The 18,487-nt window shown below is 48.6% G+C and overlaps 1 protein-coding gene across 3 annotated transcripts in view; it reads left to right on the top strand.

Moving 5' to 3' along the window:
- PHKA1 (phosphorylase kinase regulatory subunit alpha 1) overlaps positions 1 to 18,487 on the top strand; it is a 278,473-nt gene that overhangs the window by 168,555 nt on the left and 91,431 nt on the right. For all 3 annotated transcript variants that reach the window (XM_029607522.1, XM_029607521.1, XM_029607523.1), the window contains exons 20-23: positions 5,861 to 5,958; positions 6,775 to 6,914; positions 8,392 to 8,548; positions 18,087 to 18,166. In XM_029607522.1, coding sequence (XP_029463382.1) covers positions 5,861 to 5,958; positions 6,775 to 6,914; positions 8,392 to 8,548; positions 18,087 to 18,166 — 475 coding nt within the window. The remainder of the gene's footprint in view (positions 1 to 5,860; positions 5,959 to 6,774; positions 6,915 to 8,391; positions 8,549 to 18,086; positions 18,167 to 18,487) is intronic.

Raw genomic sequence — 18,487 nt, forward strand, 5'->3', positions numbered from 1 at the left:
TCGGCTTCCAAAGGTGGATTCTGCGGTGTCAGCGGTAACGAAACGTTCCACGATTCCGGTCACTGGGGCCACGGCCCTTAGAGACATACAGGACAGGAAGCTGGAGGTGCAGCTCAAGAAGATCTTCGAGGTCTCAGCATTGGGAGTCCGAGCTGCTATCTGTAGCAACTATGCCATGCGGGCTAGTTTGCGCTGGGCCCAAGTTCTACAGGCGAATGCAGGTCTTTCCCCTGAAGAGGCCACGCAGGCGGATCGCCTAGAGGCTGCCATTGCTTATGGTGCGGATGCTCTTTATGATCTACTACGTACTTCCGCTAGATCCATGGTTTCTGCTGTCTCGGCGCGCCGCTTGCTTTGGCTTCGCAATTGGGCGGCGGATGGATCCTCCAAAGCTCACCTTGGAGCTCTGCCTTTCAAGGGAAAGTTATTGTTCGGTAAAGAGTTGGATGATCTGATGCTTTCTCTTGGTGAGAACAGGGCTTTTAAACTCCCAGAAGACAGGTCCAGAGCCCGGTCCTCTTATTCGGCCAGATCCCGGTTCCGAGGCAACAAGAAATCTCGTCCACAGAGGTCCTCGGGTCAGTCTTATCGCTCGACTTCTTCCCGGGCTTCTTCATGGCCACAGTCCTTTCGGGGGAAACGTTACGGCAGACAGGGAGGCACCCCGTCCAGCACGGGGCCCAAAGCCTCTCAATGAGATACGGCGGGTCCATTCCTTACGGCAGCCGCTGGCCTCCGTTCCAAACGTAGGGGCGAGGCTGACCTTGTTTTTCGAGGAATGGGCCAAAATAACTTCCGATCAGTGGGTCCTCAACATCATAAGACACGGTTACGCGTTAGATTTTGCACGGACTCCAGCAGACAAGTTCCTGATGTCGCCCTGCAAGTGCCCAAAAAAGACGACGGCAGTGCTAAGCACCCTCCGGCGCCTGGAAGATTTAGGAGCAATCGTCCCCGTTCCTCCCAATCAACAAGGCACGGGTCGTTATTCCATTTACTTCATCGTCCCGACCGATTTTGGACCTCAAAGGAGTAAACAAGTGTCTGCGTATTCCACACTTCAAGATGGAAACGATTCGGTCAGTGATTGCCTCGGTTCGTCCAGGCGAATTCATGGCCTCCTTAGACCTCACGGAGGCGTACCTCCACGTCGGAATTCAGCCGTCTTTCCAGAGATTTCTCAGATTTTGCATCTTGGGCAGACACTACCAATTTCGGGCTCTTCCCTTCGGCCTCGCCACGGCTCCGCGAACATTTACAAAGGTGATGGTAGTGGTGGCGGCTCACCTTCGACGAGAGGGGTTCCTGGTGCACCCCTACTTGGACGATTGGCTGATTCGAGCCAAGTCCGAAACCTGTTGCCGTCAGGAGGTAGCCAGAGTCCTCCAGTTGTTGCAGACCTTAGGTTGGGTTGTCAATCTCAACAAGAGTCAGCTTGTTCCTACCCAGTCCTTGGAATACCTGGGAGCTCTTTTTGACACGAAGCAGGGCAAGGTTTTTCTGTCCGCGGATCGTGCACGCAAGCTTCAGTGTCAAGTGCGTCGATTATTAAGTCTTCAGCTGCCGCTGGTTCGCGATTATCTGACGGTTCTGGGATCTATGGCGTCCACACTGGCGTTGGTTCCTTGGGCTTTTGCTCATCTGCGACCATTACAATTTGCGTTGTTCTCCCGATGGAAGCCGGTATCAGAAGAGTTCCACCTACCACTTCCACTCATGACTCAGGCGCGGGAGAGTCTTCACTGGTGGCTCGATCCGGGCCATCTCTCTTGCGGAGTGTCTCTGTTGGTCCCCGACTGGACAGTGGTGACGACGGATGCCAGTCTCTCCGGTTGGGGAGCGGTCTGCCTAGACAAGTCGGTACAGGGCTGATGGTCCTCCGTCCAGTCGCAGTGGTCCATCAACCGTCTGGAAACCAGAGCGGTGCGCCTGGCTCTGCAAGCCTTCCTCCCGTTGGTCCAAGGGAAGGCGGTCCGTGTGTTGTCGGACAATGCAACAACAGTATCATACATCAATCGCCAAGGGGGGACAAGAAGTCCACTTGTGGCGGAAGAGGCAAAGCTTCTGATGAGTTGGCAGAGCGCCATCTCAACTCCATAGCAGCGTCTCACATAGCCGGGGTCGACAATGTTCAGGCGGACTTCCTCAGTCGACACCACCTCGACCCCGGAGAATGGGAGCTGACGGAAGATGCCTTTCATCTCATTTGCGATCGGTGGGAGCTGCCCCACCTGGACCTGATGGCCGCGTGGCACAACGCGAAGGCTCCTCGGTTTTACAGTCGACGTCGGGAGCGAGGAGCCGAGGGCGTCGATGCGCTGGTTCTTCCTTGGCCAACCAACGTGTTGTTGTACGTATTCCCTCCGTGGCCAATGATAGGCAAGATCTTAAGGCGCATAGAGTTGCACCCGTCCAACGTGATCATGGTAGCGCCGGAGTGGCCACGGCGCCCTTGGTTTGCGGATCTCGTTCAGCTGTCGGTGGATGCTCCCCTTCGGCTACAGGGGTTTCCGGGACTCCTTCGTCAGGGCCCCGTTTGTTTGGAGGATGCGGATCACTTTTGTCTCGCGGCATGGCTTTTGAGAGGCAACGTCTAAAGAAAAAAGGCTATTCAGATGCGGTGGTAGCCACGTTACTGCGGTCCAGAAAGCAGTCTACGTCCTTGGCTTATGTACGTGTCTGGGTAGTTTTTGAGGAGTGGTGTGTCAGCCGAGGGCTAGATCCCATTTCCGCTTCCGTCTCTGATATTCTGGCTTTTCTTCAGGCCGGCCTAGCCAAAGGGCTTTCATGTAGTACTCTTCGTGTACAGGTGGCGGCGATTGGTTGTTTGCGGGGTAAGGTTCGCGGTTCCTCTCTGGCCCTGCATCCTGATGTCTCTCGTTTTCTTCGGGGGGCTAAACATCTTCGTCCACCACTACATCATCCATGTTCCTCCTGGAACCTTAATTGGGTCCTTTCTTCTTTGTCTACGGCTCCGTTCGAACCCTTAAAACGGTCTACTCTTAAGGATCTTACTTTAAAGACCGTTTTCCTGGTTGCGATTACCTCGGCTCGGAGAGTCTCGGAATTACAGGCTTTGTCTTGTCGGGAGCCATTCCTGCGGATTTCAGATACGGGAGTTTCCCTGCGGACGGTTCCATCTTTTTTGCCAAAAGTGGTGTCACCGTTTCATTTGAACCAGTCTATTGAGCTTCCCGCTTTCGCAGGTGCTGAATATTCGGACCCGCAATGGAAAGAATTGCGGAAGTTGGATGTGCGGAGGGTTCTCCTCCGTTATCTAGAAGTCACTAACCCTTTCCGGGTGTCGGATCATCTCTTTGTTCTATTCTCGGGCCCAAAGAAAGGGGGCCCGGCTTCCAGGACGACAATCGCACGGTGGCTTAAAGAGGCCATCGGCTCAGTGTACGTGTTACGAGGGAAGCCTATCCCGAACGGTCTCAGGGCTCATTCGACAAGAGCTCATGCTGCGTCTTGGGCGGAATCTTCTCAGGTTTCGCCTCAAGAGATTTGTAGGGCAGCTACCTGGAAGTCCTTACATACCTTCATTAGACACTATCGGTTGGATGTTCAGGCTGCGAATTCTGGGGGTTTTGGAGAGAGGGTACTCCGAGCGGGACTCTCTGCTTCCCACCCTCGGTAATTTAGCTCTGGTACATCCCAGGTGTCCTGGACTGATCCTGGTACGTACAGGGAAAGGAAAATTAGTTTCTTACCTGATAATTTTCGTTCCTGTAGTACCAAGGATCAGTCCAGGATCCCGCCCGTACTGTTCTGAAGAAACGGAGAGTCCGCTCATTTCTTTGTTAACTATTCCGGTTATTGCTTCGTTCCCTCGTTTTGGGGTTCTGTTCCGGTTGGGGGTGCTTGAATGGCTCCCTGTTAAGGTTAGTTATTTAGTTTGGTTGTTCTATTTTTTGTCTACTTTGACATTACGTATGACTGAGGGGCTGTGACTGGCACAGGAGCATATGTAGCTCCGCCCACAAGTTTTAATCTGTCTCCATCTACTGGTGCGGGGTCACAACCCAGGTGTCCTGGACTGATCCTTGGTACTACAGGAACGAAAATTATCAGGTAAGAAACTAATTTTCCTTTCCTAGGTTAGGCTAGTTAGTAGTTAGCTGTATAGCTTCCTGAGGTGTTAGGCACCTTCGTGAACCATCCCTCAGTTGAAGCCGGGCGACTGGGGGGTTGGACACCCCTGCCTGAGTCTCGCCCGCAACGGTCCAGTGGCTTCAACAGCCAGGGGCTCCTGGTTCCCTCGACCACTGAGGAGGCTCCCCTCATGCCTTTCCTCAGGCCCCAGGAGTACCTGTTTAAAGCTTTCTTAAAAAAAAAAAAAGGTTTAAAAAAAAAAAAGAAGCGGATCCTCTGTAAGGTAGATGGAGTCTGGTATGGAGACAGGCTGTGCTGTTTCGTCGACAGGCCAGTCGGAGTAGGGCGCTAGACTCTGCGGGTCTCGACGACCTATCCGGGGCTCCGGGTAGGTCGGGGTGGGGGGGGGAGGGGAGGCCTTCACACGCATGCTAGGCCACTTTTTTCCCCGCTGGCAGCTCTCCACAGAACAGTTTTTGCGCCTGCAGGGAGTTTTGCTATTTTTAGGTCCTGCAACGGCGCAAAGGTTTTCCAACTTGATTTTTTCTTTTTTGCTGTCGTCAACTGTGTGGCTGCTCGGTTAGGATTATGGCACCCCGACCCAAACTGGTGACCTGCCTCGCGTGTGGCACGCCAGGGCAGGCCCTAGATGCTAGTTCCCTCTGTTCTGCCTGTTCCACAGGGCAGGAGGGAACTTCCTCGGGGGAGATATCAGGCAGACAAGGGCTCCGTTCCTCCAAGCTGCCATCCTCCTCAGTGGAGGAGGGTGGCTCGTGGCGGGTGTCGCAGGAGGAAGACTCCCCTCCCATTCTATCCCCAGTGGAGCAGCTTTCCACCTTTGGGGATGACCCTGGGCTACCGGACCCTCCTGCTGAGGGGGTGCCGACTCAGGGGAGTTCTGTCCTGAGTTTGTGCTGCTGCTGCACCAGGCGTTCCTGGCAAGGAAACAAGCGATCCTGAAGAGAGCAGCACGACCAGATGTTTTGGCGGAGCCTCCACCTAAGCGGGTATTCATGGGGCCCCCAGACCTCCAACAACCTTCAGGGGCTCGACAGGGGGCCTGAGTCGAGGATAGGTTGCCAGTCCCGCTCGGGGATCCCACGGGCTCCGGAGTAGAACAGGATCCGTGACTCACCCATGATATGGGTGATGGGAACCAGGACGACCCGGACCCAGACCTCCCACCCTCGGAGGATGATGATCCCAGCGTGGTGCGCTTATTTAAGAAAATGAAGCTCAAAGAGGGGTAGACTCTAGAATAGAAGATGTCTTCTTGGAAAGGGTGGTAAATGTATGAAACAGCCTCCCCATGGAACTGGTGGAGGCCAAAAGGATTTCAAGAAAGTATGGGATAAGCATAAAGGATCTTTAGTTGTGAAGAAGAGATGGTAAAGTCAAATTGCAACTGGAGTATGGAGCATTGCAACAGGAATTAAATTAGATAGGCTAGAATGGGTTCTAAATGCTGTCATATTCTGTGTTTTTGCGAAAGCTCATGCACCCCAGAATCTTTGAATCGTTCCTATGTTGATTCAATAATAGCAAACTCAACCTGCAAAGAATCCTTTTTAAGGACTAGTTAAAGCTATTGGAGCTCTCCATTCTTCAGTGTTGAAATAAAAATTACTTTCCATTAGTCCCCATTTTACATTTTCTCTTGTTTTGCTTTGTTTTATTATTGTGTATGTAAAATGTAACATGGTTTGTCTGGATACTGTTGTGTTTAAAATCTTTGTGGTTTTTTGTTTTGGTTTTTTTTTTGCAGATGTGCAACTTTATCTTCCTACAAAGCTATTTCAGGCTTCCCAGCCATCACTTCATTTGTTGGACTCTGCAGAGCAGCACTTAAGACCAAATGTCAAGGTAGAAAACACAGATTTCAGCTGTGCAACCTGAATAATCCTTCCTTGGCTTTTTATAAAATGAACAGTTCAACATTCCCCATTGAGCAGGCAGGCTACAGGCAGCTATTAAATGGCAAGGGTGTGCTCACACTATCAGGCGGGGTTAGGTGGACCCTACCTATGTTCAGAAGATGTCAAGAGCTAAGGGGCCAGGGTAAAGTCAGTGGATATTATTTATTTTTTTATGTGACTTAATAACCCATCTGTACAATAAGTGATTCCAAAGAGGGTTACAAAAATAATCAATAATATAACATCAGACATAAATTGGATTATCAATACAAAACCATAAGAGCACTAAAAATGAACAAAAAACATAAAAACAACAAAAGCAGAAATATTTTATTTAAAATCATTTATATTTCGCCATACCCAGGCAAGTAGTTCAGGTTAGATTACAAAATAATTTCTGAAACAAATCCTTAAATGTAATGAACCAAACAATGAAAACATGAACCAGTTCCTAAAAAACATAAGCCTTTATTCACAGAAACATCCTTGTCACTGTTGAAATATTTTCAGTTTTATTTTGCTGCATTTTTAAAGATTTTATTTTTCCTCTAATGCTCTTGTTTTCAAAAGAAGGCCATTAGCACATTGTTTTTCTAAAAGTGAACAAGTGTTACTTGTCACTTCAAGTAGCTTCCCAAAGATAATATCAGGTAATTTTGTCAGTAACAGTTCTTCTTCTTCTAACCACTCTTACAGTCCAGGCTTCAACATGTTGAAGAGGTGTTTGTTCAATTCATTTCATCTGAGTCTCTTTCATTTACAGATTCCAACAGTCCATGCAGAGATGCATCTCCCCAAGGATTCCTCTGGGAATGTGGACTTCAGGTCCCTGGTGAACCATTTGAGGGAAAGCCCTAGTTTACAGGAGCAGGCAGATATTCTCTACGTTCTGTACACTATGAAGTAGGACATTGCATTTATGCTATCTTTGTTTGTTCTCCCCCTACATTGCCCCTTGTTGCTGGCATATTCCACAGGAGCTAATCAAAAAAGGGGAGGATATGAAGAAGTGCTGATAACTTGTAGAGTAGTTCGGGAGAGTGCTATAACTTGCTCTTTCAAAAAATGGTCTCCCCTCAGTTGCGCTTGGCCTGGGAGTAGGAGACAGGTTGTGGAAGGAAGGTGTGTTTATTTATTAAATATATAGCCCGCGAATCCAGAGATCTCAGTGGGTTACAATAGACATGCACAGTATTAAAAGAAACATAACTCACTACAATATTGAGATGTAATTTTTAAACAGGATAAAAACATACACGCAAGGGTACGGTGGCTTATTCTCAACCACATGTATCACGGTGGCCAAGCATGGGAGTGACCAAAAGGGTAAATTAGCCTGGAAATGCAAAAGAAAAACAGATGCAATTTCAGAAGTTTTGTGAAGCACAATAGGTCATTTTTGCCTTAAGGACATCTGGGAGTTCATTCCATAGTTGGTAGCCTGCAACACTAAACATACGGGCACAGCTCCGAGCTAATCGGATCTTTTTAAAAACGAGGACATACAGCAGACCTTTTGATGTGGATCCTAAGGAACGGGTGAAGCAGTAGATGACAGGTTTGGAGAAACCACTAGGTGCAAGGCTTTTAACAGATTTAAATACTAATGTCAGGATTTTAGATCTAATGTGCGAGCACATGGGCACCCTGCTAGAGTTGGAGAGTAGTGTACATGTAAAGGAGTCCCAGAGACCACATGGGCTGCAGAGTTCTGGACGGCGGGTAAGGCCTACAGGATAGACTGAGGTAATCCTTGGTAGAGGGAATCGCAGTAGTCTAGAGACGATAGAATTAAAGGCTGCGTGACAAGAAAGAAATCACAGGTGTTTAAGAATGGTTTAATAGCACAGAGCATTCGGAGTTTAAAGAAACAGCTATGAACCAGTGACTGTATTTGTGGGCGCAGAGAGAGAGAGAGTAGAATCTGGACGGGCACCTAAATCTCGAACTTCAGATTTGATTTGAATGTTAATGTCTTTAAAGGACCAGTGGGTGAGGATGGAATCAATCTCAGTCCGTGAAAGAAAAATCATCTCAGTTTTACTAAGCAGTCGTGATGACTGTGAAAGGGCTCTGCTTTGAATCTCTCTGCTGCTTGAGAAATCAGTGACGGTCTTGATCAGTTTCCTTGGCTGCACAGGGGGAATATGATGCAGAAGTTTATGGGGCTGAGTACTGGTATAAAAACAGAAGCTGACTTGTCCAAGTGAAGAAAAGAAAAATAAATAATACTTGTTGATGGGTAACTTTTAATCCTATTGCTTTTCAGAGGTTGGTAAAATCGGTAATTAATGTTGATTAGAAAAAGATTCAATGCATAGTTTGGTTAATCCGTAACTGCTCAGCTGTAATTAGGTATGTTTTTGCCTTCTAATGAAAGGGGCGCAGAGTGGGACACCGAAATCTATGGGGATCCTGGTGTCACAGTGCAGGAGCTGCTGACTGAGCTGTACAGCAAGGTGGGAGCAACTCGGCAGTGGGCCTTGATCCGCTACATATCCGGGATACTGAAGAAGAAAGTGGAAGCTCTGGATGAGGTAAATGTCGCCCTGTCCTTTTACAGGAAAAGCGTTATCACGTGCTTTGATTTATACTGGAATAAGAAAAATGTGATAAACCCACAGGCAAAAAAAAATGGGATAATCCCCCTAGCACTTCTGGCCTGGTATATATGTGAATGAATTAAAACATTTGGGAAATTATTAAAGAACTATTGTAAACTGTCAAAATATGATAGACTAAAGTGCAGATGTTAGCGTGTCACAGAGCTGTCGTGTGGCTGCATTGATCGCTTCCTCCTCCTGGCTTTCCTCCACCTCTAGCTCCAGATATCTCTTGGTTGCTCATCCCTCCTCTTTCTTACTCCACAGTATGGCTCACTCTAGTCCTTTCCCACCCCCATCCCCCAATCATTTGTGATCCTCACCGTTCGTTCTCCTTCAGGTTTGCTGCTCTCCACTGCCCCTACTAACCTTCCTTGCACCTGACCACAGCACAAAACACCCCTGCACCCATTCTGCTATGTTAAACAAAGTTATACTTTTATACCGCCTTCCTTGAAACAAAATCAGCCCAAGATGGTTTACATTAAGCGATAAATACAACAAACCAAATACATCTTTTATAAATAATACAGCAATAAAATATGGTACATGGAATAGCATGAAAATACATAGAGCACCATATTTGGCTGCTGGCCAGCTTATAAAGTTATACAATATCACCACAACCAGAGGACCTATGACATGTAAATCTACACGAAAAATAGTTTTATTAAATATATTCATACACAATTTTTTCAACCTCTCCTAATACGTAGGACCACCTATCTAAGCGGTATTAATCTATGCATTAAAACTCCATATCCCATACATTACCCTCCATACACACACTACTCATTCATACATAAACCACAGGCTCAACACTTAAAACCAACCAACATGATCATTACTTACACTTCATTTAACCCCTATTGACATTTGAAGTGTGTAGTCATACTACCTCACAATATTATACCAATGAATATGATAGCATACATGAAAATGGTTGCTTTCATATCTACATTTAATAACACCCAACGAAGATCTCGTTTCACCCGTTCATACGGGCTTCCTCAGGGACTATCTATATACACAGACGCAACTCTCTTGTCATGTTGATATGCATCACATCACTGTCTTCTGATGCCGTGTGTTCATACTCAATTGCACTCTTCTTTATGATGCTTTCAAAATCGCAACCACACCTCACACAGTATTAGGTCCTTAGTTACAATGTCTCAACTTCTTTTAACCTCTTTTATCAAACCTCCACACACATGTGCTTTAAATCGCTTCTTGGCATACAATGTTTCCTTCAAAACTTGTAACTCCTTAGGCTACCCGGGCCTTCTCCGTCCAATTTTTCAAACAAAATCTCAGCGATCTCTTTTCACCAACGTCCACGTCCTCACATCCACCGCACTGCTCTAAACTTGGCGATAACATACAGCAACAAACTTCATATGGATTTCATCTCAATCACCAGCATTGCACTATTATTGCTTACCTGTTCAGCTTATAAAGTTAGCCAGATAAACTTATCATGTTCCCTTACATGCTCAGAACAGTCCAGACCAGTAGGTTATGCACTCCCACCAGCAGATGGAGGCAGAGAACAAACTTTGAGGCACTGCTATATCCAAGTGTGCCACCTGCAGCTCCTCAGTATTTCTCTGTTTCTAGCAGATGGTGGTGGTGCATACCTGCAGCTCTGAGCTGAGTTTGGATTTCCCTGTATGTACCCAGATTAGTTCAGACTGCTGGGTTTTGCCTCCCTTCCAGCAGATGGAGACAGAGAAAAATTTGTAGAGCACCCCCTATTAGTCCGGTGTGCCACCTGCAACTCCTCAGTATTTCTCTGTCTCCAGCAGATGGAGGTGGTGCAAAACCTTTGGTTTCACCTTGTCTGGAGGTGTTGGCAAATTTATTTTTTTAAAAAAGGAGCTAAAAGCAAAGCAGACTAGCAGATCAATGGACTTTAAAAAAAAAAAAAATCCTCCCAGGGATTAGGCAGGTCCCAGTGGGGCCATCCCTCCTGGTTGCAGGTTGTGAGGAGCTGGGGTTGGTGACTCTGTGGGGCTCCCGAACGGTAAGGCAGTCATTGAGTCCCTCCCTCCTAGCTGAAATGGAGTCCGATTGTTTAAAAAAAAAAAAAAAAAAGTAAACCTGTCAGTCTTCTTTGGTAGCTGTTGGCTATGATTAAAAAAAACAAAACAGAAGACCAGGAGGCAGGTTTAGGTATCGGATGGTCCCGGGGTGGAAAAGGCGTTTGTGGGGCGATTGCAGTGCCGTTTGTCTTGCGGGAGCGCTTCTCTGCCTGGCCGCTTGGTTTTCTTTGGTGCCCCCCCCCCTGTCTCCATATGCTGTGCCCGACGCGATGAGTGGCCTGCGGGGAGTTGGCCTTGCTGCTCTCTTGCTCCGGGCTCTGTATCCGGAATGGCTGCCAAAGCACAGAGGAGCTTGCAAACGGGCAGCCGCTCAGGACGTTAAGACCAATCCGTTCCGCTGAGCGTGGGAACGGTGGCCATCTTGGAGACATTTGCTGCTGCACAGAACAGAGCTTTGGGGGGAGGGGAGCTCTCGCCTGCCCTGTCACCAGTTCCTGGCAGCCCGGAGGACATCCAGGATCACTTGCTGGATGGATTGGATGAAGGGCCTGATCCCCTGGTGGGGGAGGGGAGTGGTCCTTCCGACCTTTCCCTGGACTTTGTGCTTTTAATGCACAAAGCATTTTTAGCTACTCAGAACCAGCAGCCTGGAGTCACACTGGAGGGATCACCGCGGAAGGATCCCCGCCGTCGAGTCCCAGGGTCGCTCTGGGTCAAAAAGATTCGGGGCTTGTCCCTTCTGGGAGGCAGGGCCTCCAGCCTGGCAGTGGCAGCCACTGGGGCTTCAGATGTACTGTCGGGCCCCCTGGCCCTTACGGTAGGTGACCAGATGAGGATCTGGAAAAAAGGGCGCCACTAGAGGGCAATGATCCAAAGGTGGTTTGCCTTTTTCATTGAGAGGAGTTAGACCCACTTATCCCATGGGTCCTGGCGGAGCTTGGCGTGGATCTTCAGCAAGAAGCTCTCCCTCTGGATTCGATAGACCCAGTCCTGGCGGGATTGCGGGGTCCATCCAAAACTTTTCACCCCATGCTTCAGCAGTTGATGACCCGCGAATGGGATGTGCCGGATGTGGGCCTCAGAGTGGTTAGGGCAATGGACAAATTGTATCCCTTGCCTGAAGAGGTCTTGGAAGTTCTTCGGTCTTCAAAGGTGGATGCCTCCGTGTTGGCAGTCACGAAGAGGACCACGATCCCAGTGGCCAGGGCAGCAGCCCTTAAGGACCTTCAAGATAGAAAGCTTGAGGTTCTTCTGAAACAAATTTTTGCTGTCTCGGCACTGGGGATCCGCGCGGCCGTTTGCAGTAGTTTTATGCTCCAGGCAAGCCTCCCATATGCAGTGGCATATGGAGCTGATGCCTTATACAACCTCCTCCATACGTCTTCCAGAACCATGGCGTCATCGGTTTCCGCAAGAAGGCTCCTGTGGCTACGCAACTGGTTGGCTGATGTATCCTCCAAGGCTCAACTGAGTTTGTTACCCTTTAAGGGCAAATTTCTCTTTGGGGAGGACCTGGAGCAGTTGATTAAGTCCTTGGGGGAGAACAAGGTTCATAGGCTTCCGGAGGACAAGCCTCAGTCTTCAAGACCTTTCTCACAGATCCGTTCTCGTTTTCAGGGACAGCGGAGATTTCGGCAGAGCAGAGCTCCTGTTACCGCTCAGCGACAGTCCGCGGGTAGAGCGCAGTCATGGTCTCATTCCTTTCCTGGCCGCAGACCCGCCCGCGACGGTGCTAGCTTTGCAACGCCTGGAACCAAGTCCACCCAATGGGATGCAGCCGGCCCACTCCTCGGTTCCCCGGGTGGGTGGTCAGCTGTCCGACTTCTATGAGGAATGGGTTAAGATAACTTCCAATCAATGGGTTCTAACGATCATAAAGAGATGCTACGTGTTGGAATTTGCTCGGTCTCTCTGAGATCTTTTTCTAGTCTCTCCTTGTGGTTCCCGGTTAAAAGCAAGCAACATCTGGCAGACCCTCAACCGGTTGGTCTCTCTGGGGGTTATTGTCCTGGTCCCCAGGGCGGAGTGGACAACGGGCCGATACTCCATCTATTTCATCGTCCCAAAGAAGGAAGGTTCTTTTCGGCCGATCCTAGACTTGAAGAAGGTGAACCGAGCCCTCAAGATTCCACGTTTCCGGATGGAAACCCTGCGTTCCATCATTGTGGCGGTGCACACGGGTGAATTCTTGGCTTCCCTGGACTTGACGGAAGCATATTTGCACATGGCCATCTGCAAAGACCACCAGAAGTTCCTTCGGTTCAAGATCTTGACTGGCATTTTCAATTCTGTACCCTGCCGTTCGGCTTGGCAGGGTACAGAATTGAAAATGGTGGTCGTGGTAGCAGCCCTATGGAAGGAGGGCGTGTTGGTACATCCGTATCTGGACGATTGGCTTATTCGAGCAAAGTCAAAAGTTCTCTGCGAGGCCATGGTCGACAGAGTTGTGAGTCTCCTGGAGTCCTTGGGATTGGTCGTCAATCAGGCCAAAAGCAACCTTCTCCTGTCTCAGGAGCCAGGTTCGACACCCATGTGGGGAAGGTGTTTCTTCAAGAGGATCGGATCTCCAAGCTGATGCAGCAGGTCAGATGGCTTTTGTCTCTTCCTTTCCCCAAGGCCTGGGACTATTTGCAGGTCCTCGGTTCCATGGCGTCTACCCTGGAATTGATGCCATGGGCGTTTGCTCATATGAGACCTCTACAGAGAGCATTACTTTCCCGTTGGGACCCGAAGTCGGAGGAGTTTCAGATCCCCTTACCGCTTACTGCCACATCTTACCGCTTACTGCCACATCCAGTCTTAGCTGGTGGCTGATTCTGGAGCACTTGCAGCGTGGGGTGAACCTCTAGGTCCCTCAGTGGGTGGTAGTGACAACGAATGCCAGCCTCTCCGGTTGGGGAGCAGTCTGTCACTCGCGAGCTGTGCAAGGCCAGTGGTCCTCGGAGGAGACGAGCTGGTCGATCAATCGCCTAGAAACAAGAGCAGTTCGCTTGGCACTGCAACAGTTTCTACCAATGGTGCGCAATTGGGCTGTCCGAGTCCTGTCAGACAGCGCAATGACTGTGGCCTACATCAACCGGCAGGGCAGTACCAAGAGTCAGCCAGTGGCCGCCGAGGCGGAGCAACTCATGGTTTGGGTGGAAAAACACCTTGCCCTTCTGGTGGCATCGCACATCACGGGCACTGACAACATGCAGGCGGATTATCTGAGTCAGCAGACAATCTACCCAGGGGAGTGGGAACTCTCCGACGAAGCCATGGAACTTGTGGTTCGCAGATGGGGTCCTCCACATCTGGATCTGAATGCAGCTTAGGAATGCCAAAGCCCCTCGATTCTTCAGTCGCAGAAGGGAACATGGGGCAGAGGGAGTCGACACCTTGGTGCTGCCATAGCCGACCACGGTTCTTCTCTATGCTTTCCCACAATGGCCACTGGTTGGCAAATTGCTTCGCCAGGGAAGGTGATCCCGGTGGCTCCGGAGTGGCCTCAATGCCCGTGGTTCGTGAACCTTGTCAATCTCGCGGTGGAAGGTCCTCTGCGGTTAGATCATCTTCCCAATCTTCTACGTCAGGGCCCTATATTTATTGAACAGGTGGGTCGCTTTTGTCTGGCGGCCTGGCTTTTGAAAGGCGGCAGTTGAGAAAGAGAGGTTATCAGGAGGACGTGATTTCTACTCTTCTCCAGGCGCGAAGGCCTTCTACCTCACTGACTTAATTAGGGTTTGGAAGGTGTTTGAATCCTGGTGTAAGGATCAGGGTGTTCTTCCCCGCTAGGCTTCCATCGCACAGGCTGGTATTTTTGCAAAGAGGCTTAGCCAAAGGGTTGTCTTTCAATTCCCTGCGAGTCCAGGTGGCGGCTTTGGGGTGTCTTCTGGGTAAGGTGCATAGTACATCTCTAGCGTCGCATCCGGATGTCGTCCGCTTCCTTCGGGGTGCGAAGCATCTCCGTTCCCCAGTCCGTTCCGTTTGTACATCGTGGAACTTTAATCTGGTGCTCAGGGTCTTGATCTCACATTAAAGACTGTATTTCTGGTGGCTATATGTTCAGCTCGCAGAGTGTCTGAGCTTCAGGCCCTTTCTTGCAGGGAGCCCTTTCTGTGTATCTCAGATTCTGGGGTCTCTCTTAGAACGGTTCCGTCTTTTTTTACCGAAGGTGGTCTCCTCTTTCCACATGAACCAGTCGGTGGAGCTTCTGGCGTTTTTGGACTTAGAAGTGGGAGCGCCGCACTCTTGGGAGTTGAGGCGCTTTAGACATCCGACGAGTTCTCCTGCGCTTTTTAGAGGTCACAAATTCCTTCAGGGTTTCCGATCATTTGTTTATCTTGTGGAATGGCACTAAGAAGGGCCAACATGCGTTCAAGGCAACTATTGCCCAATGGTTGAAAGAAGATATTTCGTCTGCTTAAATCTGCAGAGGCAGGCCTATCGCTGAGGGGCTGAAAGCACACGCCCTGCTTTCTCAGGCCGCTTCATGGGTTGAATGTCAGTTGGTCTCGCCGCAGGAAATCTGCAGGGCACTTCGTTATTTGAAGGTCACTAACTCCTTTCAGAAGTCGGACCACCTTTTTGTTTTGTTTGGGGTCCGAAGAAGGGTAAGAAGGTATCCAAAGCCGCCTCGGCTCGCTGGCTGAAGGAAACAATTTGCTTGGCCTATATCAGCAAGGGGGATCCGTTCCAGCCGGATTGAAAGCTCACTCGACGAGGGCGCAAGCGGCTTCTTGGGCGGAGTGTCAGTTGTTGTCACCTGAAGAGATTTGTAGGGCCGCAGTCTGGTCCTCCCTGCATACCTTTAGAAGACATTACCGTCTGGATGTCAGGGCTCTGGACCAAGCGCTTTTTGGAGAAAGTGTTCTGCGAGCAGGGCTTTCGGGTTCCCGCCCGGTGTAATGTGGCTTTGGGGTACATCCCACTGGTCTGGACTGATCTGGGTATGTACAGGAAAGGAAAATTGGTTTTACTTGCTAATTTTCGTTCTTGTAATACCACAAATAATTCCAGGGACCCACCAGGAGGTTATTGCCGAAAGACTGATTTACCTGGACTTAAGCCGCTATTCATATGAAGTCTATCAGAATGCATTTATGCCAATTTGGTGATAAGAACCGTGGTTCGGACCTGGGGTTTTCAGGTTCAAGGCCTTTTTTGTTTTGGCCCTTGAGGGTATTTCTTTCATGTCCACCTTTTTTTAGGGCGTTAAATGGTTTTTTTTTGTCTGTTTCTTGGCTTGGATATGGATAAATACTGAGGAGCTGCAGGTGGCACACTTGGATATAGCAGTGCCTCAAAGTTTGTTCTCTGCCTCCATCTGCTGGTGGGAGTGCATAACCCACTGGTCTGGACTGATCTGTGGTATTACAGGAACGAAATCTAGCAGGTAAGAAACAATTTTCCTCTAATTTTGCTAGGATATTCAGTGGCATGGGGTGTGCTTTGGCTATCCTATAGTAATCCAGCTATCAGTGTTATCCCACTAACTCTGCCCCAGAATGCACCTGATATAGCTGGATACATTTTCAGCCAGCTAAAATCTTTTCTGGCTTTGTCAGATCAGCAGGATTTTCAAATCCTGGCAATTTGTCTAAGTGCCAAACTTAAAAAGGGGGCGGAGAGAGAAAGAGACTATTTATAAGGCCTTCATAGTAGTCAATGATTTATATCTCTATAGGAGGGCCAGCTAATAGCTCGAGGTGAGGTGTTGGTTGTGATTTAGGGGGCCAGTTTTACATGCAGAGTGAGATGTACGAACTGCACAGTGCACCGCTGTGAAGATTTGACATCATTTGGAGTGAGGAAAGTCTCACAAAGATGATATTTCTACTATGTTCTCTCGCCCTAGCTTGATAGACTCTATAACAGAGTAGTTGAATACTTTGAAGGCCTCCCCAGAGGTGCTCTCTGTCTCTCTACTCCACTCCACTCCTTCCCTCTCCCTTCCCAAGCCCAGAAATGGCCGAAATGCAATTTGCAATCTTTAATGCAAATTGCATTAAGGCTGTTTTGGGCATATCGCACAGCTTAACGAAGGGAAAAAAGATGTAGTTATTTCCAGCGTTAAAAATGTGCGATAGCATGTGTTATGCTATCGCAAGGTGCAGTATTGGCCCTCATTTTAATTAATCCCACCCCTTCAAAAAATTTGCATTTGCACCGTGCGGTAACATTATTATCGCTTGCGTTAACGCTATAATGCATTTTGATGAATGGCCCTATTAGCTGGACAAATGTGCTAAATATGGACCTCATAAAAACCACCCTATTCTCACCAGGGGGAATAAAAATTATCAGCATAAGTATTACACTTAACCAGCCATCATAATAACTGTCCCACAAATTAACCTCACACAACAATCCAATAGCTACTTCAGCCCCTTCGCTTTGTCTTTTTTATTTGAGGGGGTGAAGAGTTTCATGTAGGGAATTTGGTGGGGGGGGGGCCAGGGGTGAAAGAAAGTACTTTGGAGGGGGGCCAGGGGTTGAGGTATGGACTTCGGATGGGAATGGAGGTATGGACTTTGGGGGTGGGGGGCAAGTGGTATTGGAATCGGGGCCACATGTTACTGCTTTTGGAAGGGGGAAGGAGAAGCTGGGGCCATCACTGTGATGGTCTTTTTTTCACTTTTAAACAATTTGGGGGTGTTGGGGCCTCCTCGATTGGCAGCCCCACCCGGTTGAGACGGGGGCCAGCACCAACCCTTGCTCAACCTCCCTTTTTAGCCATGACTTTTTGTTTTGGGGGCAGCAGCTGTTTAAGGTGATAGCATTCCCGTGAGATTGGGGTTACCATTGCGTTAAAGAGGCGCTCACCGTGTTCTTTTGTGCCGCGGTGTGTGGCCACGACACAAAAGAACGTACCATAAGGCTGAGATGCTTTTTCAAGGGAGGGGGCCCCACTACCTCGGTGACAGCCCCCCTCCCCCCCCTCCCCGTGATCATGGGTCCCCTCCTGTGAGAAATCATTGTGGCTTACTGCATCTAGGGGTTACCGGATAAGTCCTAAGTAGCATTTGAATATCTACCCCATAATGCACGTTATGTACATTTAGTCTGTTGTATTTGCCTGGAGCTCATTCGCACAGTATACCTGAAACACACAAACTTAGTGGGCACAAACCTGCAGGAAATAGCTTTTTATATACAGAGAGAGAGAACTCTTTTACTCAGTCATTCTGCTGTAGCTTGAAAGGAATAGTCTATTCTATTTTCAGGCTTAAATTGATGGCAACATATTGGAGTTAGAAGCAATTAGTAGTCCCTGACTATATAGTGCTGGCTTTCTCTAGGCTCGGTGTAGGGGAGCACCAATGTTGTCATTGTTTGGGGGGGGGGGAACGGTGGACATTTTGATGAGTGATACAGGACAACATGTAAGCTGTTTCACAAAATATCTAGGACTCTGACCAACATTGTTAATTTATCTTTCCATTTAGGCCTGTACAGACCTTCTCTCTCACCAAAAGCAGCTAACTGTTGGACTCCCCCCAGAACCTCGTGAGAAGACCATATCTGAGTGAGTTCTTCAGTCACCGTCTAATTGTACAACATCACCAGTACTCATGTGGCTGAGATGTACATGGGGTTTGCTTTGAGTAGATGTGTTGGAAATGCTTTATATTGAGGTCGCAGGAGACAGATAATTAGTATTGGGGAAAGTGATTTGGGGCAGTCTCATTTCTTTTCCCCTTCTAGTTTTCTCCTTTTTCTTATCTATAAAACCTTGGTTTTATTTTGTTCTAGGGAAATGGGCAGAAGTGGTGGCATCTTCCTGTGAATTTTCAAAACTTTATGCTTATGAGAATTACCATATACATGCATAAATAGCATCTACTCA

This window comes from Rhinatrema bivittatum, chromosome 6, assembly GCF_901001135.1.
Source record: "Rhinatrema bivittatum chromosome 6, aRhiBiv1.1, whole genome shotgun sequence".
NCBI lineage: Eukaryota > Metazoa > Chordata > Amphibia > Gymnophiona > Rhinatrematidae > Rhinatrema > Rhinatrema bivittatum.